General features: G+C 34.5%; 1 protein-coding gene across 1 annotated transcript in view; it reads left to right on the top strand.

The window, feature by feature from the left end:
- The window catches only part of Mys45A (SDA1 domain containing protein Mys45A), a 203,423-nt gene that overhangs the window by 125,608 nt on the left and 50,758 nt on the right, over positions 1 to 27,057 (top strand). The window contains exons 14-16 of the mRNA XM_090393262.1: positions 755 to 831; positions 7,870 to 7,967; positions 12,657 to 12,733. Coding sequence (XP_090249388.1) covers positions 755 to 831; positions 7,870 to 7,967; positions 12,657 to 12,733 — 252 coding nt within the window. The remainder of the gene's footprint in view (positions 1 to 754; positions 832 to 7,869; positions 7,968 to 12,656; positions 12,734 to 27,057) is intronic.

The following is a 27,057-nucleotide window of genomic DNA, read 5'->3' as shown; positions in this document are numbered from 1 at the left end:
CAGACCATCTTTTTGTACTTCATTTCTAACTGCTGACTTACAACTTAAATATAGACAATGTATTGCTCTTTATAATGCTCTAATTACCACACATAATCACAGTGTTTTGAAAAGCTTTTTTTTTGGCACATTGTCACATCCTCTTTTTCCAGATTTACAAAACTTAAGACTTCTTATATTGATTTTTGTTATATTCCTATGATTTCTCAACTGTGTGCCACTTTATTGATGACTATTTACCATAAAGGAAAAGATGATGTTAATGAACTGTTTGGCCTGAACCCAGGTTCAACTCCAAGTTTTGCTTCCAGTTTTTTTAGCCTCTTTTTAAGTATACTTGTGTGAATCATACCACAAACACCTAGTAGAAATGCCTCTGTAAATCTCATGTTCAGTTTTCTATCCTTTTTTATAGATGGGAGCTATGAGAGGTTTACTCCAATTATCTGGAATTCAACCTTCTGCTCAGACATTCTGAATTATGCAGTGTAGCTACTGAAAAACTTTTATATCTTCCTATTTGAGTATTTCTGGTTGAATATAATTTTGGTTAATTATCCAAAATTAACCATCAGTATGGTTACTTTTTTCATAAAAAATTATATTTGCTAAAAAAATTAATAAACATATTCAAAATATATTTTGTATTTTAAGTATGCTCCCAAAACACTTAAATACCACATTAAAATTGAAAACTTTATTGACAGTACATTTTGAATGGTTTCCTCGTATCAAAATAAATTACATTTTCTAGGTATTAGAACCTGTGTTAATGACAATAGCAAACAATTTTGTCACAGAAAGAAACTCAGGTGAAGCTATGGCAGTTGGGTGAGTACTATTGAATATTTCTTTTGTGTTCTTCAGTACTAGTTATAAAAATGCCCCTGAAATATTGATATAACATTCTTTTTAAAAAATTTGGAAATAGTTTATTGGCAAAAAAAAAAAATCTTGACTTAGTCATATATAGTCTTTTGTGCACGTGGTTACATTATCTTAAATTTGTTGGCAAAGATTAATTTTGATTGTTTTGGTGTCCATTTTTCCAGCAGGGAATGCTTTAAGTGCTGATCTCCTTACTGCACTACAGTTTGGTAACAATCCACTAGAAACTATCAAGTAGTTGGAGGATTAAATCCTAGATATGACTTCTTCCTAATTCTGCTTTCTTTATTCTTCTGATCCCTTTTCTGAATTTCTTACACTTTTCACATTCATTAATAGAATTCTGCTGTTTTTAGATTGGTTGGTTGGTTTTGCCTAATTACTGAACAAGGATGGAGTGATTTGGGTTAATCTCCCTATCATTTTTTACTTAGACACCTCCTTATCTCAAATTCTTGTTATTGTTCCTAATCCAATTTTCTAATTTTTCTTCTGCTTCTAGATCAGGTTTTCAACATTCTAACTCTCCCTAGGACTCTGTTGGCATAAATATAAGTCCCCTATCTCTTAGATTACTCTCAGTCAGTGCCCTACATTCAGCTACCTAGGAGGTCATTATATGACCTAGTGTGATTATTGGATTGCTGTTATGTTAGATTTCTATAAGTAGAAATAGATGGTTGATATCACACTTGTAATCTAGACAACAGTTAAATATATGAATGACTATATTTTAGGGTGATTTGTTAATAATAACTGTAACCTGACAGTAATTTTTTTGTAATATCAACCCCCATACTCGCATAGAAGGCTGCAAAAACCATTCCACGTGCATCCTGAACAGATCATATGAATTGAACAACTGGATGCAGTAATTGCAGATAATCATGAGAGAAAGATTTCAAAGAATAACAGTGGGTAAATTTAAAGAGAAGGAGATGAAGTTGGTTCAGTAGGTCTGAATGAGGAATGATGTTGGCTAGCAGTTTCACATGTATTTACAAGCTCAAAAGAAAGTGGAGAGATGGTGGTAGCCACTTCAGCCGAAAGTTAGTTGCTGACATGAATTATCTTTGTTAGCAGGGGAAACACATGTGGTTCTATTGCTCTTAAAGAACTAGGTTCATATCCTAGCTAGGATGAGTACAGTTACAGCTAACTATGCATCTCACAAAAAATTAAAAAATACAAACAAATTTTCTTATTGTTTTAGAGTACAAAATCATTTTATTTGGTATGTTATAAATACTACATTTAGTAACTGTAACTGAATGAAAATCTGAGATAGGAGTGTATCAAAAATGTATCATGTATATCGTGAACAGATGGCATTCTGACTACAGGTTGAGTCCTGTTCTAACTTTCTTTATCTATTAGACCTGAAACTTGTTACAGCCAAAGAAACTTGGCTTTTATGAACTTAGTTGTTGCTAGATGGGGACAATTAATCTTGTATCCATAGTCTGTCAGCTCTATCTTCTCTGGTTGATCCCAGAACTCCAAAGAGGAACCCTTCACCTCCATCCTAGATGGATTCAAATTTTGTCCTCTCCATCTAAAGGACATAACTACTGACTGTTACAGAGGTGTATACACACACACACACACACACACACACACACACACACACACAGTCGGGTCTCTTTTTATGCAGTAGATATGTTCCACAGAAAACTGCATATAAAAAATTGCACAAAAAAGACCTAACTTACGTTGAAAAATTAGGGATATGTTCCATAATTTTCAAAAACCCATAAAACCAAAGCAATGAATTAAAATAAACCTAAAATCGCATAAAAAAGTTTATAAAAATTCAGAAAAATAAGAATGCCTAAGTTTGTTTTAAAGCTTTATTCATTTAATTTTATTGAAAAGTAGCATTTTTTTTTTACATTTTGTCATCAGAATTATCGTCACTATTAGACAATATTTTGCAACGTTTGCAAATTGGTGCAAAATCACTTTCATCACCAGAAGAGATAGTCAGCGCATCAGATCTGTATGGTAAAGGCAATGGTTCTTCACAAACAGAATTAGCTTCACCCTCATTCTGTGCTGATTTTTTTCTGTAATCAGTGATTTAACTTTGTGATGATGATTTTACTAATTTTTTATACAGTTCGCAATATCCAGACATACAGTTCTTCAGCTTACGTTGGAATTTAAAGGCTCGTTCAGAATTTGTGCCATTAACAAGAAAATGATTTTTCAATTTATTGCACAGTTCAAGACCTTCTTGAATTATATTTGAGTGAGGGGGACAGGTTTTTCTTCCGCTTCACTATCGTTTTCTGGATCTTCGACAATATCTAAAGTTAATCGATATCCAATAATATCATCGTCACTTAAGGCATTATCCACAAGCAATTCGTCCACATCATGCTGGTTAAATGTGTCAAAACGTTCTCCACCAATTTCCTGTGCCAAAGTAATGATTTCAGTTGATAATGTAGATGCTTGCATGGTTGCACTGTTTGCAACACATCCAGACCAAGCTGCTTTCCATCAGGCATTTAAAGTTTGTGGTCTTATTTCAGCGATAGCAGATGCAACATGATTTAAGCAGTGCAAAATATAAATTTTTTTCCAAAAGTCAGTTACTGTTAATGATTAATTTTCTAGTTTATCCAATATAAATTGAAAAGTGTGCTTAACGTAATATTTTTTAAAAGTAGCAATTATGCCTTGATCTAATGGCTGAATAATGCTTGTTGTATTGGGTGGAAAAAACACTACCTACACATTTGGATAAATGATGCGAATGACTTGGTGCATTGTCAACAATTAATAAAACTTTAAAATCAAGAGCTTTTTGCTTTATGTATGTTTCCACTTCTGGTACAAAGCAATTATTGAGCCATTCAGTAAATACAGCAGTTGTTATCTAGGCCTTTGTATTAGCCATCTAATGTACCGGTAGCTGTTTTAGATCTTTGCCTTTTAGAGCACATTGTCTTAGAGATCGATTTAATAGGAGGGGGTTTCAACATTCGATTTCCTGATGCATTGCTAAAAAGTAAGTAACAACGTTACTCAATCTTTGCTTGCTTTAAACCCACTTGCTTTTATCTCATACTTTGAGATGTAAGTTCGACTAGGCATTTTCTTCCAAAACAATCCTGTTTCATCAGTGTTAAACACTTGATCAGGATAATATCCACCATCTTCAATAATTTTGGTGAACTTCTCTTGAAAATTTTTGGCTGTTTCTTCATCTGCTGCTGCAACCTTGCCTGTCATCTTCACGTTATGAAGAGCCTTCCTTTTTAAAAATCCGGTTAACCATGCTTTGCTAGCTGAAAATTCTTTATCAACCTGGGAAGCAGAGCTCCAATTGCTTCATCTGTTCATAAAACTGAAGAGCTTTTTGTTTAATTAAATAACCACTTATAGGAATTCTTCTTTGAGTTAATTCTTCAATCCAAATTATGAGCACTCGTTCCGATTTTCTAATAAAGCATCTTTAGTACGATGATAATTTGGCACTTAGTTTTGTGCCAGAAATTACAGATTTTCTTATTGTGACTTCATTCATTTTAATTGCTCTTATAATAGATGCGCCTAAATTAAAATGTTTACCAATCGCCATTAGATCCCCCTTCTTTTGCTAAGTGATCTAAAATTGCAATTTTCATTTCCAAAGAAATTGCTTTTCTTTGGTGCTTTTTTTCCTCCATTGGGCCAAATTAAATCTTTAAAATAAAAATGAGCAAAATTTAGACTTTCGATAATGAAAAGACAAACACTTGCTCACATGCAAAATTAAACTTCACGGACACTCACTGCTTACACATTACTCGTGTTACACCAGAACGTGCTACAACACGCTGTTTATTATGTACAACGGTACATAAGTTTTGAAGTTATGTGGTGCATAACTTCAAATCAGCATAAAAAAGATACGCATAAAAAGAGACCCGAGTGTATATCATATATATTATGTGAGCTGTTGGGCAAGCGAGTGAGGGATGACTGGCTGGCTGACTGGTTAATATTATTTGCCTACTTCGTGAGGGACTGAAAAAAAAAAAGCTGAAATTTTGTATGACAGTAGCTTATGATGTGTGATCAATGAGAAAATACCAAACTGAACATTTTTGAGTTTAAATATTTAAAAAAATATTAAATTTCAAAAAAGCTTAGTTTTCCTTTCCAAGATATCACAAAAAAAAATATTCTATTGATTTTGTGTGTGGGGGGGGGGGGATTCGTGAAATATGAACAGGCATTGCTTAGATTTTCCTCATGTTGTTTGGCTTTCAAGAAAATTCAATTTGAAATGAAAAAATTATATTCATTTTTTCAAAAAATTGAAACAGTCTATTAGGAGTATATGCAAAAAAAATACATTTTTCCACTCCATATTCCTTACTTAACCAAAGAAATTAAAAATAATCATATCAGCCAAGTAAGTAAAAAACAGATGGAGAGAATATTTCTATGAATTGCTGAGTAAAAACATTACCTCTAACTGAAAATTATATATCAACAATGATTGAAGAAGAAGATTTGATTGTATATGATCTGGAGGATCATATACAATCAAATACCAAAAGAATGGAGAAAGTCTGATCTGCCCGATATAAGAAGAATCAGAAAAGAGTTTGTGGAAATTATGGAAGTATTTCTCTATTACATACAAAGTATTTACCTCTGTTTTGAAGAACAGATTAAACCCATTTATTGAGGAGATAATTGGTGCTACCAAGGAGATTTCAGGAAAGGCAAATCCACAATTGACCAGGTACCTATGGTTAAACAATTATTAGAGAAATTTTGGGAATTTGATAGAAATATTCATGAAATTTCTGTCGACTTTCAACAAGCATATGACAGCATTAATAGAGAAAAATTGAAATTATGATACATTTTGGAATATGAGCTAAACTGGTAAGACTTACAAGATTAACAATGGAAAATTCAGAAGCACAGGTTAAAATACAAAATTGTTTAGCATCACCTTTTCAATAACTCAAGTATTAAAACAAGGTGATAGTGTAGCTTTAATACTTTTTAACTTAGTTTTGGAATACATTATCCAGTCATTACCAATAGATACTAAAGACACTCTAATAATCAAATCAGTGGAGATTATAGCATATGCAGATGACATTATCATCACATCAAGAACCAAAACATAGCAGAAGAAATGTATTTGGGACCAGAAAATTAGCAAGATAGGGCTAAAAATTAGTTGACAAAAAACCAAAATAATGATTGTTTTGCACTTCCAAAATGAGATATCAGAAGTGCAGAATTGAATAATGAGAGGTAATGAGGCTGTCTATTCTCTCTCATATGTACTCAATTATCTTTTTAAGATATTCATTGGAAGACGAAAGTAAAAATATATAAATCAATAATTCATCCAGTTGTTACCTATGGATGTGAAATCTGGATATCTACTGCAATGGTGAAGAATTTGATTTCAGCTTTTGAAAAGAAAATCCTTAGAACAGTATTTGGTCCAGTGAATGATAATGGTCTCTGGGGGATCATATAAAATCATGAGTTATATCAACTTTATATAAAAAAAAAAACACACAATATCTAGTATAATGAAGTTTAAAACATTGCAAAGAAGACAACAAATAGTAGATCCTTGGTAAAGTACTAAAAGGAAAAACCTAGAACAAGATGGATAGACACCATTAGTCAAGATAGCAACATCGTATTACAATGTCCAAACTGGAGGAGAAGTGAAGTTTTGGATGGATGCAATTGTAGGCAACAAATCCAGGAGGTCAAGGCTTGATATGGGCTGTAGAGCCATAAGATGAAGAAGTAGTAGTCAAGCCAGAGAAATTTTAATATAAAAACATCACCAAACTATTAGTTTCACTTTCTTGAATATGATTCAGGTGCATGCATGAATTTGAATATTTATTTAAATTTCTCTGTAGCATTCCTAGAATTAATCTTCTTTTTCTCCCCAACATGCTATTATTTGAATATTAGAACCAGTGGTAATGAAAGCGAGAGAAAGATCAAGACTAAATAAAATATGGAGAGGAAAGAGAAATGCTAATAGTAAAGTTTACACATAGCTAGACTGCTATAAAAACTAAAATTGATGTATGGCTTATCATATAGGATTTCACTTATATCATCATTCATCACCTACTAGTGTATTATCCTTAGAGGTGTATCAGTTTTTATGACGATTGTAATACAATTAAGATTTCACAACTAGTTTCCACTCATCAACTTTCTTCCAAATTGGCAGGTGTTTGATTTGATCACCTGTTACAGTTTGGTCCTTTAAAGCACTCTTAACTGCATCAAATCACTGTATGTCAGAATGAAGACTAGATCTTTTTACTTCCATTTTTGCTTAAAACACTTGTTTACTAATGTTTTCCTCTGTGACAGCCCAAATGCAGTATTTACTGCATTAGTTCATGTGAGAAAGTGTGGGCAAGACTCAGAGGCTACATCAGATAGTGTATGGCCTCCTCTTCTCCTGACCATCCATCTCCTGGATGGTCAGAAGAGGAGGCCATACACTATCTGATGTAGCCTCTGAGTCTTGCCCACACTTTCTCACATGAACTAATGTAGTATAATGACGCATAATGATACAGAAATAATAATGTTAATACTGCAACAGCACATAGTTTCCCTCATACTCAAATAATTGAAGCCCAAATGGTTGATATTCAGTCTAATTAATCATAATTACTGTGTTCAGAATGACAGGTCATCTGTAAACATTCCCAAAGCCTTCTCTTTTATGATAGTCACCAGCACAGCAAAAGACTTAACAAATCTCTTCTTTTTTATTTAATTTTTCTAGATCAATCAAGGATTTGATCTAGAAAAACTACAAATTAGACTAATTTGTAGACTAGTTATGTGTGCCTTCTCAGTTTTTCTTGTACTTGACTCTATTACATTTATTTTACTTTGATGCTCATGCAGAATATATCAGTGTTAACACATGATCATATATCAACTTCTTTTATTCTGTTTCTATTCCAGGTTAAATGCCATTAGAGAAATGTGTTCCAGATGTCCTTTAGTAATGAATCAAGCTCTTCTAGATGATCTGGTGCAATATAAATCATATAAGGATAAAAGTAGATATATAAAATTCATTTTATAATAATAATATTTAGAACTTCGTTTTTAACCATTATTAGTCTAGCATTATATCATAGTTTGCATTTTATGAAAATTATGGATACAACTACCATGTTAGAGCAAAACTTTAGTTTAATATAAACCAAAATATACACTCTACTTTTTGACCTTCACATTAAGGTCATCTTCTGTAGTATATGTATATATACAAAGAAACAAGCTGCACTACAATCTACGTGGCATGTAGAAGTTACTGATCAATCGTTAAAACTATTTGCCTGACCTCTGGTGTTTAAAAAAAAAAAAAAAAAAAAAAAAAAAAAAAAAAAAAAAAAACCTTACTACATCAAATTTAGAGTCCTGTTATCTGTTAGGTTACAAAATTAACTTAAACTGAGAGTAACATATTCATATAGAAAAATAATAAAAAAAATAAAATTACCCATATACATACACATATAAATTGCAACAACTGGTATGGACAATGGCCAATAAAAGATGAAAATTGCTTAGAGTCCTAAAGTCAGGGTTCGTTGGAAACTAAGTGGGCTGAATGTGTGGCATCCAAATTCTTGGGATTTTTAAGCCACCATTATTATTATTAAGATTAGGGTGGTTGATCAAAATTTCACAGGCTTCTTGAAATTTCCGTTCATACCAAGTTTTTGTATGATGTAAAGAACAAGTACTTTTCCAATCAATTTGATGTAGGGTATTATGAGAGGCCTGCTTCACCAAAATTATTATATTTAATGTGTTGTTTGTGTTCTTTTTTACAGATAGGGATTGTATGTCCAGTTTCTCCAATATAAGGTATGTGTTGGATCATGAATGAGGCCTGCCGTTACTAGACAGACTTTCATTCAGGATCCAACAAGAACAGAGCCTAAATCAAAAGATACCTGTGCTGCTGGTGCAAATTGTACTATAAATAAAAAGAAGAGGTGGGGGAAGTGTATCATGTAAATATTAAATGAGTGCATATCTGTTTACCCAAAGAGGGAAAAACACTGTAGTTATGCTGTATGTGATATGTCAAGGAAGAGGGATATATGAATTTGTAGTGAGGCGACATATTTGACAACCAACCCAAGAATAGGCTGTGTGAAACAGTGCATACTTCAGTGGTGACTAAGGACCCTGAGGTCATGACCTTGGCAAACTCATTAGTGATCCTTACAAGCAAGGTTCGCAAAAAGAGCAAACATGGACAATTCTCTGGGAGAGCTCTCTCACGCATTCAAGTGCAACATCATTGAAATGACCATGACCGAAAGCTGCAGTACAATAGGAGTTGGTGGTCCAAAAAAAAGGGGGGGGGGGAGAGGAAGGAACATGAAGAATGAAGGAGGGGAAAAAAAGAAATGTGATCGAAGCACGGAGGGCAGAAAGCGTCGGCGGTAGAACAAAGGGGTGCCAGTGCGGATGGTTGGATGAAGTCTGACAAAAATCTTTAAGTGCAGACTGACGAGGAAGCTCGGGACAAAGTGGAACCTCAACCGTGATGTCCTTCTAGAAGGGTTCATAAGTCCTGGAGATGCATGGCGAAAAATTCCCACCGACTGCAAAGTTCCAGTGTGCATTGACCCAAAAGGGAGAGTGCTCCACAAAGTGAGTCAAGTCCAACCAGGGTTTACACGTGACTCACACGTGGTGACTAAGTGTGACTATATGCTGCATCAAATGGTAATGTAAAACTTTGCTATATCTAAAATATGTAAAATGTTGAAAGGGTAAGCAGCTAAGACCTTTCGTTAGCAAAGGAAGCTGAGACTATTTGTCAGTATTGGAACTTATAGAGACCTTGGACTGGTAGTCTGAAGACCCGTGTCATATGATCTCTCCAGAGATCCATGTTCAAATAATTAATAATATATGCTTATATCTATAACATTCTTAGAAAATAGCAATCTTGTCGTGCTTGAAATTATCATGTAGAGCGTCAAAATTTTGAAATAACAATTAACTGATTGAATGATTTATGTTCTATGTATCCTAATCTTGTTAAAATTAAACTTTGTGTTTCTTGTAAAATCCTGGTCACTGAATTGTGTTTGAGAATGACATTGCCACTTGCCAACATACGAACTGTGATAAAAGGAGAAGAGTATCTAAATAAATTTAGTAAGGCTAGGAGAGGGCACGACTGCAAAATCCCTGAATCCGTACACCGTTCTACCTGACTTGGGTCAAGTAAGATAAACGTTGGATTCAGGAAGGGCCTGCGACATTCAAGGGGTGACTCTAACTGGCACAGAACAAAGAAATTTGTTAGAGTCTGCGATCCGAGGGAGCTTTGGAAAGCATGCTAATAGGCCATATACAAGGCTCAGAACAAATATTCCGTGAAGTAGCTACATAACATAAGTTACAGGTGCAATAGATGCAATAAACTCCAGGGTGTGCCAATGGGAGGGAGAGGATCCTTAGAGGAGTTGAATATGTTTTTTAATTCTAAAGGTGGTTTAAAAGTGGCATGAAAATTCTAATGATGTAAGATTCTATTAATTTTTTCTGATAACCCTTTAATGTATGGGATAATTATGGTTTTACTGTAATCTATATTACTTTTTGATGAAGTTTTATGAAGAATTTTATTAATAGTATTTTTGCTATATCTGTTATTTATAAATGTATTGCTAATAATTTTTAATTCTGTGAAATTTTTTTCAACCACCCTAATCTTAATAATAATGGTGACTTAAAAATCCCAAGAATTTGGATGACACACATTCAGCCCACTTAGTTTCCAACAAACCCTGACTTTAGGACTCGAAGCAATTTTCATCTTTTATTGGCCATTGTCCATACCAGTTGTTGCAATTTATGTGTATGTATATGGGTAATTTTATTTTTATTTATTTATTATTTTTCTATATGAATATGTTACTCTCCAGCTTAAGTTAATTTTGTAACCTAACAGATAATAGGAATCTAGCTTTGATGTAGTAAATTTTTTTTTTAACACCAGAGGTCAGGCAAATAGTTTTAACAATTAATCACTAAATTCTGCATGCCATGTAGTGCAGCTTGTTTCTTTGTATACAGGTATCCCTCGATGTTACCACATATATCAAAATCGCGTTAATCAAATCTAATAATCAATGGTAAAAATTACAATTCATCCATGATCGATTACTGTATTAATGATTAGTTTTATACGGTACTCTTTTAGGAAGGATTAAAAATGAATGCAAAGTAAATGTTTAATAAATACTTGTACCTACATTATTTACTGCAATTTTTTTTATCAAAAGACGTTATCAAGAGTCGTTTGAAAGTTTTATTTTTTTTTATCGGCATAAATTCTATGATAACAAGCAAAATGACTCTCCAGACCTCAGCAAATAAGTAATAAAACAAAGAAAAAACACATGCAAATAAAATACATGATGGTACAAATTAAGTGAATATTGAATCCAACATTATTTCATAGCCGAATATAGAAACTACAAGCGTTTCGTGCAAATATACAGAAACTAAAAGTTTTGGCGGATGCAAGCATAATCAACCTTATGGGCAACTCTTAGTAAACATGGAGTAAACTATAGATCACTTTCCTTAGTATTTTCCATAATGTAAAGCACATCTCCTAGAGGACATGAATGATAAATTAGCCTTTGGCTCTCTATTTCAGTAATACATGATGGTTTATTTATTTTCAGTTACAATCTAGAAATTATTGAACAAAGAATAAAAAATCAATAACTAAACCATACTATACTGACATCGGAGGTCGCGGTATCTCCCAGATACAATTAATTGTCAAATATCACAAACCTTTACATAACGTGTTAAACCAAAAACTGACAGCAAAAAAACAGTGCAGAATATCACTCGTAACATATGAATGCACAGCTACTCATGACCTCCAAACTACTATACACTGAATTTTGTAAAAATATTTATATTAAACATTTTGCATGTATTTGTCAGATCAGCTGCGAGCTCCGCAGGGTTACAGGCGCATTAATCAAAACTCTTGCCGCATATATCAATGGATTGCCACAATTAATTTCACTGCATTGATCAAATCCTGCATTAAGCAAAACTGTGTTAAGCAAGGGATATCTGTGTGTGTGTGTGTGTGTGTGTGTGTGTGTGTGTGTGTGTGTGTGTGTGTGTGTGTGTGTGTACACACACGTATATTCCAGAAGATGACCTTAATGTGAAGGTCGAAACATCGAGTGTATAGTTTGGTTTATATCAAACTAAAGTTTTACTCTAACATGGTAGTTGTATACGTAATTTTCATAAAATGTATTCTAATCACCGTGTAAGCATGAAGGAAAGGATATCATAGTTTGAACAGTTACATCACGTTAGTTTGCAGTATGCACTTATTATACAGTGAGAATTGATTTTGCATGGGATTTTCCTCAATTTTATCTTAATCTGTTAATGTTTCATTATTAGGATCCAGTTGAGTATTACTCAGGTCAGTGTTCAGCATTTCACCAAATTACATTTTGGAGTCACTATTTATTGTTCAATTATCTCTTGTGTGGATAATCCTGAATTTTATAAATAAGTCTACATATTTTTAAATCATGATCAGAGCTTTATTATGCTGATTCATGGTACTTTTTTCTTTTCATTGGTTTGTCTCTAATTGTAATTTCAGTAGCAATGGCAGTACAGAATTAAATGGATTTTTGTGCTAAATTCATTTTTAATATTTACAGGTGTTATCATGGCAGCTCGGTCACTAATGCAGTTATATCGAACAGTAAATCCTGCTTTGCTTCACAAAAAGTTCAGGGTAATAGTTTATGATAAAAAAATAAATTTGTATTAAATTTCATTGAAAAAATTAAATGACTATTTTTCATTTATTCTTTCATACATATTTATCATGTAACTTTTTCAGAAAAAATTAGTGGTAATTCTAGAACAACACATTCAAACCTTTTTCTTTTTTTTTCATATGGCAATAAGTATTTCTATGTCTGTTCAGTATTGAACATAAATTACCAGCCAAACAAGGAAATATTATATAGGGTGATCAAAATTAAAGTTAAGTTAATTAAGGCCTTGGGGAACACCACCCAGTAATCCAAATGCTGTGATATCTGGGGGGGGGGGGTTTCAAAATTCACCACTGGTGGGGGCACAGTATGATGTACTGAATGTAGATGTAGTAATTTTTCTGTTGTATGTAAGGAGAAGAAAAGCAACACAAGTATAAATAACACATTTTTATTCACTTCCATTATGCATTCACAGGCTGTATTGTTCAATGTGCTGCTCTTCCTGGTATGTCACAAGCTGCAACCTTTGCAGCATGTTCAACGGTAGAATGCAGTTTATTGGGACTGATGTTGCACACATTTTGCATCATGCTGTCTTTCAGCACTGCAAGTTATCAGGATGATCCCGATAAACCCTGTCTTTAAGAAATCCTCAGAGCCAGAAGCCACAGGGGTCAGAGATCAGGTGAACGAGTTGACCATGCAGTGGGAAATGCATGCCCATTCACTTGGCTTCCATGTAATGTTCTCTAAGAACCTCTTGTACAGATCGACCAATGTGTGGAAGGTGGCTCATCCTGCATGAAAATGACTGAATTCATGCACAGGCACTGCTGTACCTGTGGCATAACAAAATTATTTATCATATTGCAATACCTCTTGGTAGTAACTGAGGGGGTCACAGGATCTGACTGGTGAATGTCCTCAAAGAAGAATGGGCCAATAATAAACGAAGCTGTAAACCAGAACCAGACAGTAACTATGGATGCATACAAAAGAATTTGTTGGATTGCATGTGGGTTTTGCGTAGTCCATACTCAGCAATTGTGTGTATTCACAGCTTCGTTCAGGTGAAACCCCCCTCCCCCACAAACACACAAAATCATCCACTGCCACACAGTGTCCATCTGTGTGGCAGTGGATGATTTTATCTTGAATGGGTAGAAATGCAAAATCTTCCATAGAATTTTTCCAGACAGTTGTGCAAGGCACATCCATGTGTCTTGATACAGAATTGCACCGCAGGAACCAATGCTGTTATTCATGGCTTGCTCCATAACGGCAGTGGAAACTTCATTCAATCACTTGTTGTGAACTGATTGGTTTGTGACCTCTGCCAGGTCTAACTCCCAATGATCTGATTTCTTCGAAACAAACTAATCATTCGTCACAGAGTACATGGAGATAGCTGACCTCATCAACATTTGTTCAGGCAACGAAATTCACAGAGTGCAGCAACAGCATTGCAGTTGTTTAAGTAGTACAACGTAACATGCAAAGCATGTTAGAGCAAGGTTAATGCCATCATTGTGGATACTATTAACTAAAATGAAGGGGAAAAAACCTTTGTCCATCTTTTTAAACTCTCCTGGCACTGCCAAGTTGCCTGATATGCAAAGTTCATGCATTTGGTGTTTACATTGTTCTTGGTGGTGAATTTTGGAACTACTTTTTTTTCTCAAATATCTCTTCAGCATGATGCATAATGTATTCCTGCAAAGTTTTGCAGCATTTGGATCAGTCTGTTGTGTGTGTGTGTGTGTGTACACGTATATATCTGACATGCACACAAAAGGTCGTCACAAGACCTGTAACATATTGGTGCCATGTGAGAGCAACAAATGTACTGATGAGGATGAGATGGCATGGCAGACTTACAAATATTAAGATTTAATTACCGTATTTGCCAGTCTATAAGGCGCACCCCCCTTTTTTTGTACACATTTTTTAGGGGAAAAAGATTTTTAAGTTTCCTCTTTCTGATCCCGCCAAGTTCTTATAATTTTCTCAGTTGGAGGTGGCACGAAATGCCTCTCTGCAGCCCTGTTTCCATGTTCTTTAGCATATACAATTACACATAGCTTGAATGCAATATTGTAGCAATGCCAGTGTTTTTCAGTCATAATTTGTGAAGAAATTTAGAGAAAATTTAACTGCAGAAATTTATCACCGTTCACAACAACCTCAACAACAATTGGAAAATTTAAACGAACAGGAACACAGCTGTGATCGTCAATGACAGCGCATGCACATCCACTGAGCTCAGCGTAACTAGATTGCTTTCACACACTGCAAGGAAGCAAGAAAGAAATCGCGTAACTCGGAACAGAGAAAATTTCCAGAAATGAAAGTAATAAAAACCTGAGTATCGACGTATAAGACGCACCCTATTTTTCAGACCTATTTTCGAAAAAAAAAAGTGCGTCTTATACGCTGGCAAATGCGGTATCTTAATTGAGATTAATGATTTGTTTTTTGTTTTCTTAACAAAACAGAAGTTTTTTAAGAGGTAACATTTGCACATATGGACCGTCAAACCTAATGTTCTCAATTTTGATATGCAATATGATATCACTTGCTTTAATGATGTGTTACTTACAGATCAGATTATTAATCTTGATGTTATTAGTTATTATTGATCATGTACAGTCCTGCATTATGTTTGGTTTAACTTGTCATATATGCATTTTCATTAATGAAGAATAGTACTGTTATGTTAATAGTAGTAGAAATCCATATCTTTTTAATCAATATTAGATTATGTATTGTTTAAGTGTCCTGTAATTTTACAGAATAAAAACGCAGATCCACAAAATTAACTCGTGGTTACTAATTCTAAATCAATTTCATCATCATCGTCTGCTAAATGGCTCCTCATTTCTCAAAGCATCATCAATAATTTGACGTAACCTCTGTTCTTCCTGCTCATAACTCATCTGGTAAAAAAAAAGATATTATTCTCAAAATACCCTCTAAATATTTATGAAAACGTATTTGCTTATAGTTGGTATGTAAAAATATAGAAGACACAGCAGTAACAATAATATTTTAGTAGAATATACATGAAAACAACTTATGTTTTGGAAATAAATATAGTCACACTTTTGGTAAGTTGGGGTCTAGTGGACCCCAGCACACTTTACACCTCTGCACACTGAACTTGCTTGTGTGCAACATCCTGTCATCTATGGCGTCGAGTAGCAGGCAGACATCACTCACTGCCGCACGTTGTTAAAAAGCTATAGTCAATTTAAAATCTTTGGAATCTGTGACACTCCACCTTACTAACGCCAGGTTAATATGATAAACTGTGATTAATTAAATCCAGTTTTCACATAGGATTTCATAAAGGATCAAAGCAATACTTGACTTAAAGTAAGTAGTATATACATTACAGTTCCCTTGTACTAAAAACATTTCATGAGCAGTATCCTGATTCATCTGCCTTCTGTATATTCCTTTCTGTTTGTTGGCCCTGATTGTTTAAATTGCTTAATGCATAAAGCAAGATAATGGGGAGGCAGACTCCACATAGCCTGTAAGAAATGCATTGAAATGGCAAAGGCTTCTGATGTCCCTTATTGCACCTTTTTGTTGTATATAAGAAGGTTAGGATTAGATACTGAATAAATGAGAATATAATGGCAATTTGGGTTGTAGCCAATCAAATTATATTCTGTGTTGGCATAAAGTAGTGAATAGTGAAAAAGTTGGCTACTGGAACAAACTCAAACTCGGCAGAATTGATTATAGGCATCATCAGCATAAGAAGTGAAGAGAAACTGATAGAAGAAATAGATGTAAACATAATTGGTGTTACTGAGATGAATAAAATGAGATGAAATGATTCTGTTAAATGATAACTAAAATATGTTATATTCTTGCAACAGTGAAAAGGAAATAGTAACTACAGCATTCAACACTAACACAAAGATAAATTGGACAATGAGATATACTGCTGCTATAGTCCACATCCATGCTGAAAAAGAAGTGGAGGAATTTTCAAGTCATTACACAGGGAAAAGTAGTTCATGTGGGGATGTAAACAGTAAAGTAGAAAATAAAATGGGGTGGCTAAGAAGATTACTTGGAGTTTCTCTGCTGGATCGACTAAGAAACAAAGACATAAGGAAATGACTAAAACAAGAAATAACAATAATAGACAAAATCCAAGAAAGAAGACTGCGATGATTTGGCTGTGACCAGAATAGAAACAGAAAGACTACCATCTGAAGCCCTGAATACAACGATGGAAGGTAAAAGATCCACAGGACAGCCCAGAATTAGATGGATAGACAAAATAAAAGAGGACCTGAAAACCAAATCACAACAAGCGACACCAAACTGGACAGAATTGTTCAGACTCTCCCGGGACAGACAGAAATGGAAAGAGTTCATTTGGCCTCATCATCATCCACATAGATGATGGAAGAGAGAAGATATAGAAATGTTTTGGGAAAATTTGGAGAAAGGTGCAATTCAAATTATAATGGTATGTATGTGCTGGATTTCTGTTCAGGACATGGATAAGTCAATATGAACACGAGTCTGTTCTGTATGTAATGTAAAGATGCATAGAGAACAGACAAAAAAACAAAACTTATTGACCGTGCATTGTTTATAGGAATATCTTCATACCAATTCAAGATATTAGTGTATACAGGGAGTTTTGAAATAGAAAGTGGTCACTATTTAGTTTTTGAACAGGATAAAAGTAAATATCACGTTGAAAAGAAAAATATGCACAAAAGTTCCAAAAAAGAATCAAAAATGACCAATGTTTGAAGGTAAAGTGTAGAAAACAAAAATTGTATTCAAGAAAAATGAAATGACCTGAAGAAATGAACCAAAACTTTGAGATTCTATGGCAAACTCTGACGTGAAGAACGTCTTGAAAAAGAAAGAAATCACCTCAAAAACTTCTTGGCAAGTAAGTCAGCAGGTACTCTCAAAAAATGGAGGAAATTCATTGGCTTAAAGCTATGGGTAAAAATAGCTCATGAAAAAACTGCTAAAAATATACAAAACAAATGTCATGAAGGTGACATTGTTTTGGTGGCCATGGAAAAATCTTAGAAATGGAGAAAAGACTGTAAAAGGAATCAGAGATGGTAAAGGTAACATATAAAAACTGAAGATAGAGATATTATGGATGTCTGAAGTATTTACTTTGAAAGATTACTAAATAAGATAAGTAGTAACAGAATAGAGGCATATCAATATGTGAGGTAGAAAAAACCCATTCAATATTTTCTGATTGTCTGCTTCCTTCAAACAGAGACACTATGCAAAGAATGCTATCAATAACACAATAGAGATTGTAAGGAAAGAAAGAATCTAGGTGCACTCTTAAATGCTCTAAGAATAGAAGTTTTATGTTTTATTTTTAGTAGAAGGAAAATTAAATTTTTTTTTTTTTTTTTTTTAAACTTGCCTGGAAATGATTTTTAGAGCTCTCAGAGAGTCTTTCCAAGATTCCTGTGTTATAAGGAATCTTAATAAGCATATCATGGTTGATGAAGTGTTATTAATAGTAGAGTAATTATTCAGAATCTTTTGTATTTTGGATAGAAGGTAATAGTTTTATGTATCAACTTCACATGAAGCATTGAGAGATCACAAAACCTATAACCCAAGTAGTGCTATGTATTGGCAGGTGATTAAGGAAGAAGAATCTGTTAATGTGTTCCATAAATATACTGTTTGCGTCATTGAATAAAATGGTACGGGGAAGGCTTTCTTGCTTTCTTTAAGAACAGAGGTAGAAGAATTTTAAAGAAGAGCATGAAAAGTCAGTTTAATAAGTCTAGAACTGAACTGTATGAATGCTGACTAGCAAATATTCATCTACTTACACGTTAGAGGACAGTAGAGGAACAGAGAATGGTGGTTGGCAGGTTGATGGCCTATAAAAATATCTGTAAAAAGACATCAGAAACAGAGTGTGTATGAGAAAACAATTGAAGAGGTTTGTGAGATAGGAGGAGTCATCTGTTGAGAAAATAGTGGATAACAACTAGCATTTCTAGGAGGAATTTTGGCACAATGTAAGAACAGTATGCTAGGATTTTCCAGATTTGTGATTTATACAGTTATCAGGAATTGCACAGGCATGAAGTAGCATTTTGAATGAAAGAGGGCACCAAGATTTTTGATTGCTGAATTGAGTTGAATGGAGGCTATGGATGTAATGTGATTGTGCCTGGAAAGGCAAGATGTGAAAATCAGTCCAAGAAGAGTAAATAAACTGATCTTGACTGAAATTAGAATATAATCAAAAGTAAGGGGAAGTGAAGTAAGATTCTTCAAAGAAATAGTATTCTGGTAGCAGTGATAATCACTAGTTTATCTTTATCCAAATGGAAAACAATTGAAGAGATCAGTGTTTAATGACATTTTATGTATGGAGGATCTTGAAGCCTAAATCCTCTGAATATTACGAAGTTTGTGAAATGAAGAAGAGTAATGGAGTGTACTTTCAGCAAAACTATGAATAAGGTTTGAGGTTATGAAATACAGTCATAATATATATAAGGGGAGGAAGATTGTGGATGAAAGCAGATTAGTGGATCTGGGCATTGATAGGAAATCTGGTGAGAGGAAACTATTCAATATAATATGCTGTGAACTACCAAAGAGGAAACAGCGAGGACAGACCGTTTAATCATGTCTGCCTTCTATGCCAGACTTGATTAAATGCCTTTTAAAAAATGTCATGAGCAGCTACATAAGTTTCTCCGAACCTTTATGTATAGAAGATCTTAACTTGTATCTGTTTCCATGGCTACTGTCCAAAGGCAGGTAGGTCGTCTAGGAGATCTGTGGAATGAGAGTGGCAAAACAAACCCATAATGATGAGTACTGATTAATTAATGAAGCTCCAAGTAGCAGGTAACCAAAAAAGTTCATGCAGTTTTTTGTGATAAAAATTAAACAACTGCAGAAATTTTCATAAAATGTTTTATTCATTAAAATAAGCAGCTTTACAATTTACAACTCTTTCCCACTGAGATACAAGTTCGTAAATTCCACTTTTGTCTTAAGTAATAAACCTAGAACTTCCACTTCAATCTGTTTTATTGCAGAATTGCCTAGTGCAAAAAAAAAAAAAAAAAAAAAAAAAAAAAGATCACTTGGAGAAATGTTAGGAGAATATGAAGGATGGGGAGAGTATCTCCCATCCTAAAACACAAATCTTCTCACAGGTAAGTTATGCAGTATGAGGTTTTGCATTAATAGCACTACAAGAATAGCACTTTCTTCCGATTAACTAATTCTGGCTGTTTCTGAAGTAACACATCCTGCACACTCTCGAATTGCATCGAGTAGATCTCGGTAATTGTTTGGCCTGCAGCGAGAAACTCGTAGTGGACAATACTGGTTCCAGTCCACCACACACAAAACAGTCTTCTGGAGGATGAAGCGGTGCTTTTAAAGTGTGTGGTACTGGATCGTTTGGTGACAACCAATGATACGTTCACTTCTTGTTAGAGTACAAGATCCATTTTTCATCTCAAGTGAGCAAATAATCCAAAAACGGCTTGTTTTTATGACGTGAAAGAAGTAAAGAACAAACTGATAGCCTTTGAAGTTTATTGTCATCTGATAGTGCATGTGGGACCTATTTGCTTAGCTTCCATGATTTTCCCAATTGAAAATTGGGAAAATCATGGAAGCTAAGCAAATTGTCATGCAAGTGTAAATGAATTGTTTCACCACTCACGTTAAACATTTGTGAAAGTTCTTGACATGTTAATATGGAATTATTTTCGACAGCGACGCATAATTTTTCATTATCAATAACGGAGGGTCTTCCTGAAACAATTTTTTTAAACCATTTCTGTGCAGTATGTTCTGCTACTGCATCTTTTCCAAATGCCACACATCTTATGGGATTCTTCTAAAGCTTTTGAACTTAGTTTAAATTTGTAAAGCAAACAAACCTGAATTACACCAGGTTCAACTGACATTTTAAAAGGGGTTCAAAGTCACAGAAAAAGAGTACACACCAATAGAGCACACCGATTTACTGATGCATATCTGTGCCTTGTGACTCGCATAACAAAATTGTGCTCTGCAAGACACAAAATAGAACAAGTCATTGCAGCAAACTGTACCAAAAACTGCATGAACTTTTTTGGTTACCTGGTAGTAAAAAAGTTGCTGATAATGAACTCCATTATTTTTGAGAGAGGAGTGAGGTGAGGGTAGTGGAAAAAATGACTAATGGTATATTTTATTGTCCCTTTTTAGGGACAGACTGTATATAGATTTTCTTTCATACTATTGCCAGATGAGTATGACAACTTATAATTGTTGTATAGGATATGTATTTTATGAGTTAATGCCAAAGCAACTATTCCAGTCTGCGAGTTTTGTGGGATGACAAATCCAAATTATCAAGAGGAAAAACCTTTCATCTCTGTTTGAGACTGGCTGATTTATCTTTAATTGAAAAGACTTTATAAATGATTCTTCTTGTCTTAGACAGGATTTGAACACCGGTCTTTCCACCTGGAAGAGTTTGTTGATACTGACTGGCTATGGAGGCTCTAAGTGATATAGGATGGATGGATGGATGTTAATTCTGGTGCACAGATTTAGTTACAGTTGGAGGGATACTATCTAGACTATGAGATAGTAATCTATATACTAAGTGTATACGGATAAGTATATAAAAAATTACTGAGGATTTTTCTGATGTCTTTCCAGCAAATGATCTATGTGTGTGTGTGTGTGGAGGATATGTAACAACTTGTTCATGATAATAATGGGAGATAATTATTTGTCTTGGTTGTTTATGAAAGACTTGGAGATGACTGATGCCAAGAAATCATCTTTAAGACTGGTGTTACCATATACCATATGCATGAGAGAGAGAGATGATAGCATGGAAAGGCATTCGTTACCTTAATGAAGATCAGAAAGCTTGACTGCAATTTGAACAGGATGCATGTTTTTTTTTGGCTTTGGGCCTTTTCAAAGTCTGATTTGCAGTTGTTGATGATTTATTTTTTCATGTGTCAAGTGTAGCTTAGATAAGCATGAATCTGGGATTTTTTACTTGAATAAATTGTCTTCACTATATAGCATTTGAAGGTAGTAATATCTAGCTGGTAATTAAAACCTTTAAATTTTTATAATAAAGCTCTCTAAGACTATATTGTGAAAAGTTATTTAATAGTCACTTAATAGTGAAATAAAAGTGTGCTGTCGAACTTTTACCATGCTAATCATTGGAAAGTAGGAAATTTCACTTCACAACAGATGTGAAGTAAATTCTCTTCTTGTACACATTTTTAATAACATTCACAATGTTATATTGATAAAATACATATTTAAAAAATACAACAGTATATTTAAAAAATTATTAGCTGCTACTAAATTGTTTACATTTTAAATATGTGATTATTCCTGGCACACATTGAATCACTTCTACTCCCCCCCCCCCCCCGGCATCACCTTCTATGGCAGATACATAGACGATATTCTATGCATTGGCAAACCCTCACACATCTCCGCCATACAAACATCCCTCAACGATTTTAGCAACAGACTACAATTCACCATGGAAACAGAACAGAACAAATCCATCAATTTCTTAAATCTTACATTAATCAGAAGCCATAACAGAATTGCCACGAAGATATTTTCACACACCCACACATGTCGGAAACTACCTCCATTTCAATTCATACCACCCATATTCCATTAAAAAATCTGTCATCCTATCGCAATTTATCAATGCTTACAAATTCTCCACCAACAGCAATTTTCTTAACACTGAACTCAAGTATTTAACACAGGTTTTCAAAAATCGCAACTACCCCACGCATCTAATAAATTACACGAACTATACGGCAAAATCCCGTCTTAAGAATAATACAACAAAAGCAGACTTCCCGACACGTATGGTCATCAAATTGCCATAATCCAAAACACATACAAGGCTTACAAATACATTTTCAAAAATACGGACTACAAGCTAGTATTCACCACAAACCATAAATTAGCTACTCTCCTAAAACCTACTAAATCTCTCACTCATAAAGAATTATTCGAACACCACAACGTAGTCTACAAATTTCCTTGTCAAAAAGACTGTGACATCACCTATACGGGCTCTACAATTAGGTTGTTATGGACTAGACTACAAGAGCACTTCAGGGATTGCAATATTCCCTTTCCAGAATATCTGAACACGAAAAAACATCGCAACATCAAAAAGAAAAACAAACCACAAAATACAGGGAACACTGAAATTGCAGCTTACGCCCTTGAACTAAAACACATCCCCCAGATTGACAAAGCCATAATCATTGACAAACAAGAAAACGAAACGATGCTTAGAATATCCGAAACTATTGCCATAATATGCGATGGTAATTCTATCAATGTCCACCACCCCTACCTAATTTCCGAATGTTGGACGTTCCAAAACTTACAAATTAAGCCACGCCTCCGGCCATTTAGCGATAACAAATGCCCAAATTTGGCAGACACACCTTGCAGCCTTGACATAGCCCTACAGTCATTCCCACAAAGTTCCGACGATGGTCAGACGGTGACCGAAACGGTCCACACCCCGTAAACCCTTGCCCCAGTTTCCACATAAGGATACCCTCCCCCCCCCCTCTCCCCACAACAAAATAATATATATATATATTTATATATATATTATTAATAGTAACCCGGGTTCCCAAACTTATTTCCCATGTCTCAAGTACATCCCCATGTTCTTTCTCTCTCTTCCCCCCCCCCCCCCCACTTCAACAAGAGCTTGGATTTAGAAGGCATCTTTTAAACCAAAATCAAGGTATGTATATAATTTTTCCACATTTTTTTATTCTGCCATAATTGCCTTCTATACTCGCCCATAATGCCCTAAAATATATATATACCCCTTTGAGTTATGTTAGCCAATGTATTAAATATAAGGGACACTCCTAAACAAAAACAGGCTAATATAGCCGTTAATTATATTAAAATATGTCATTTTATATTTATGGTTTAATTTTTTGATGATGAATGAATCTAGGTATTAGTCAACCAAACATGCTAAAATATTGCTTTAGCATGATACATTGACTACAAAATTTGAGGTTTCAGCCCATTGTTGTTGTTGTTGATCATTTCAAGAACAATTCTACTAGTGTGAAAAAACTGTCCTCTCATGACAAACATGACTTTGAAAGTAAACTGACTTCAAGATTATCAACGCCTGACATTTCCCATGCTCATCTTTTTTGTGAACAGAAAATAATATCCTCAATCTAAGATCAAGTGCAACTGCTTAATAGAAACATCTCTCTTTCATTAAAGTCTTTTTGTGTGAAGTTTAAGTTTATTCATAGTTTTAGATTAAACTGTCCCTGGTAGAAACTGAAGGTTCCATTTAGGCTCCACATTGCCTGCTGCTGCTGTATTAATAGAGATTGTATGTATGTGGGTTCATCACTCTTTTCTAGTGTTTAAGAAATTATATTTGATGTAATATTATCAAAGTGTTGCAAACTTTATTGAATTGCTCAGTCTTAACTTGAGGCAGAGAGCAAAGGGGAATCCTACTGCTTTACTTTATATCTGCTTTAAAAATAAATTGATTTTTTTTATAAAAAAATAAATAAATTTGGAGAAATTGATTAGTTATCTTCTTTTTCTTCTAGCTTATTGAATCTCTCTAAGATTCATTGCTACAGGCACCATTTTATTCTATACTTTTCTGTCCTGAGCTCTTCCAGTTTAGTCCATGATTCCCATCTTTTTTGGTCTTCCATTAGATCGCCTATCATTAGGTGTCTCATCTTGAACACAATTCTATTTAACTCTGCTCTTCTCACTCATTTTTTTCCACATGTCCAACCCATTTCAATTTGCTAGCAGCTGCCATTTTATCACTTAGTAGTAGTAGTATTGAAGATATACATGCCATAAATATTGTTACAACTTCCAAAGAGACCCATGCTGCCCACAGAATTGCATGAGCCCAGTTCCATTAGTGGCATTGTGCACAGCCAACATTCATATGTTTATCAGTAGAGAGAGTTGCCTAGCTGCATGGGTTAAGATGCAGTGGGGAGATTGTGAGAACTGTGTAGCTGTAATAGCACTTCACAAGATTAGAATGCAGCCACCTGTTATTTTCAACATGCTATAAACACTCGGGATCAATAGGATGTCTGTGTATTGGACTATTAACCATTATAACAATACAAATGTATCTGACTACCACAGAACAAGTCGACCATGATAGGACTCGACAGTCTGCAAAGGCATGCCTTTGCTTTAATCCTGTGAGAATGCAGAGAATGATCGTGTGTATTAACTGATAACCTGTGGATGAGAGCCTATCGTCATTCTAATGGACACTTCCCAACACCACAACTTATGCAGCAGAGGGGGGATAAAATCAAACACTTCTCTGGCAATACACAAAATGATTGATGTCCTGGAGGGTTGCACAGCACATGCCATAGTACCCTGGATTCAGAGCGGTCCATTTTGCATCAGTGATGGTTTGGTGGGGAAGTGACATATCAGGGTGTATCTAAGTTTCATTTCTGTAAGAAAGGGTCAGACCTCTGCCAAAGTGTAACAAGACACAGTGCTGGAACCTGTGGTATGTCACCTAAACAAAACCTTGTTTCACAGTAGGCAGTGGACCTTCCAACAGGACTCAGCTCCTGCACACATGGCCAGGACCTCCCACAACAGTGGTTGGAGGTATGTCCGACCACATATCACTATCTGATTGACCATCTGGAAGTCCCGATCTGAATCTGTTGGACTTCAAATTGTGGTTGGAGCCTGAGAGAGTAGCCTATAAGAAACGGTACTCCAGCACCACCACCACCACCAGCCTGAAGGTGAATTTGGGGGAGCAGCAGCATTTCCACTGGATGTTGTGCATGCTGCCATTGATTTGTGGCCTCACCTCACAGGTTTCGGATATGTGTGATGGCAAAAGGGAAACATTTTGAACATTGAGTGTTGCTATATGCATATGGTTTGTATGTGCTGAAAGTTGTAAATGATTTACTGATAGATTAAAGGTTTATGCAATATTTAAGTTTGGTTTATATTAAACTAAAGTTTTGCTCTAACACGGTAGTTGTCTCCATAATCTTCCATAATGTATTCTGATCACCGTGTAAGCATGAAAAAAAAGAAAAACAATATTTAAGTTGTAACAGTATTTATGACTAGACTAGGTACACACACATGTAGTTGATATAGTTCTTACATCTTTTCCAGTCTACTGTTTTGTTATCTCTTATAGGTCCAAAGACTTTTTTTTTAAGAATTTGATTTTCAAAGATCTACAAGGTTTTCATCATATGCTCCAGATTTTTGCTCTATATAAAACAGTTGGTCTAATGATAGTCTTGTATATTTCTATTTTAACTCTGTTTGGAAGAATTTTGGAAGCAGAAGTAATAATAATTATAATAAATGATTTGGTGAATTATAAGATCTATAATGCATGTATTCTAGCCTGTATTTCTGTATGAGTTGTATTATCTTGAGTAATTAATGTTCCAAAATATTTGAAGGATAGCATTGTCATCAACAAATTCCTGATGTGTGTTGTATCTTCAAGGGATGTTCGGGATACTTTGCTAGTTATACATTATATTAGCCTCCTATCAGCAATCCTACTCCAAATTAATCTCCTGTTTGTCAGGACTCCAATATTATCAAAGTTTATATATATATTGGTTGTCTACAACAGTGCTTCCCAAACTGTGGGCCGCAGCCCCCTTGGGGGCAGTAGGTTTTGCTGAGGGGGGCTGTGAAATAATGAAAACAAATTTAAAATGTTTTAAGACTAAGTAGATTTTTCTTATCTTAAAAGAAACGTATTTGACTTTTATTATTTATTATTTCTTTTTTGTTATTTTTTATATTTTAATGGAAAAATTCACACACATTGGTGTTGGTTCACAAACTTTGCTTCCTACTAATAATTACTAATATTGCTAATTTTACTAATATTGCTAATATTAGTAAATATTAGCAATATTAGTAAATATTGCTTATTCATATGTTTCATTTCAAAGCAGTGGTTAATTGTATTTACTTCGAATGCTCTCCGGGGAAGCTCAAAATCTTCCTGTCCCTTTCATCACGCGTTCGTAATCAGGGACTGTTGATATTGACTTTATATACATATCAAAACTCTTTTTTTATTATCACTCTCATCCAAGCTAGTTTTCTGTTAAATGTAGACAAATGTTACTATCTCCCCACAAGTTCATGTGGGGAGATAGTAACTTGCTTGCAGTGGTAAACAACACGCCCTCCCTAACAGCCACTATACTGCAGAGGCAATAAA

Source organism: Typopeltis vanoorti, chromosome 5, assembly GCF_054136105.1.
Source record: "Typopeltis vanoorti isolate ZY-2024b chromosome 5, IOZ_Tvanoo_1.0, whole genome shotgun sequence".
Lineage (NCBI taxonomy): Eukaryota > Metazoa > Arthropoda > Arachnida > Uropygi > Thelyphonidae > Typopeltis > Typopeltis vanoorti.
Note: the sequence above shows the minus strand (reverse complement) of the source record. Positions and strands in the feature narration are given on the sequence as shown.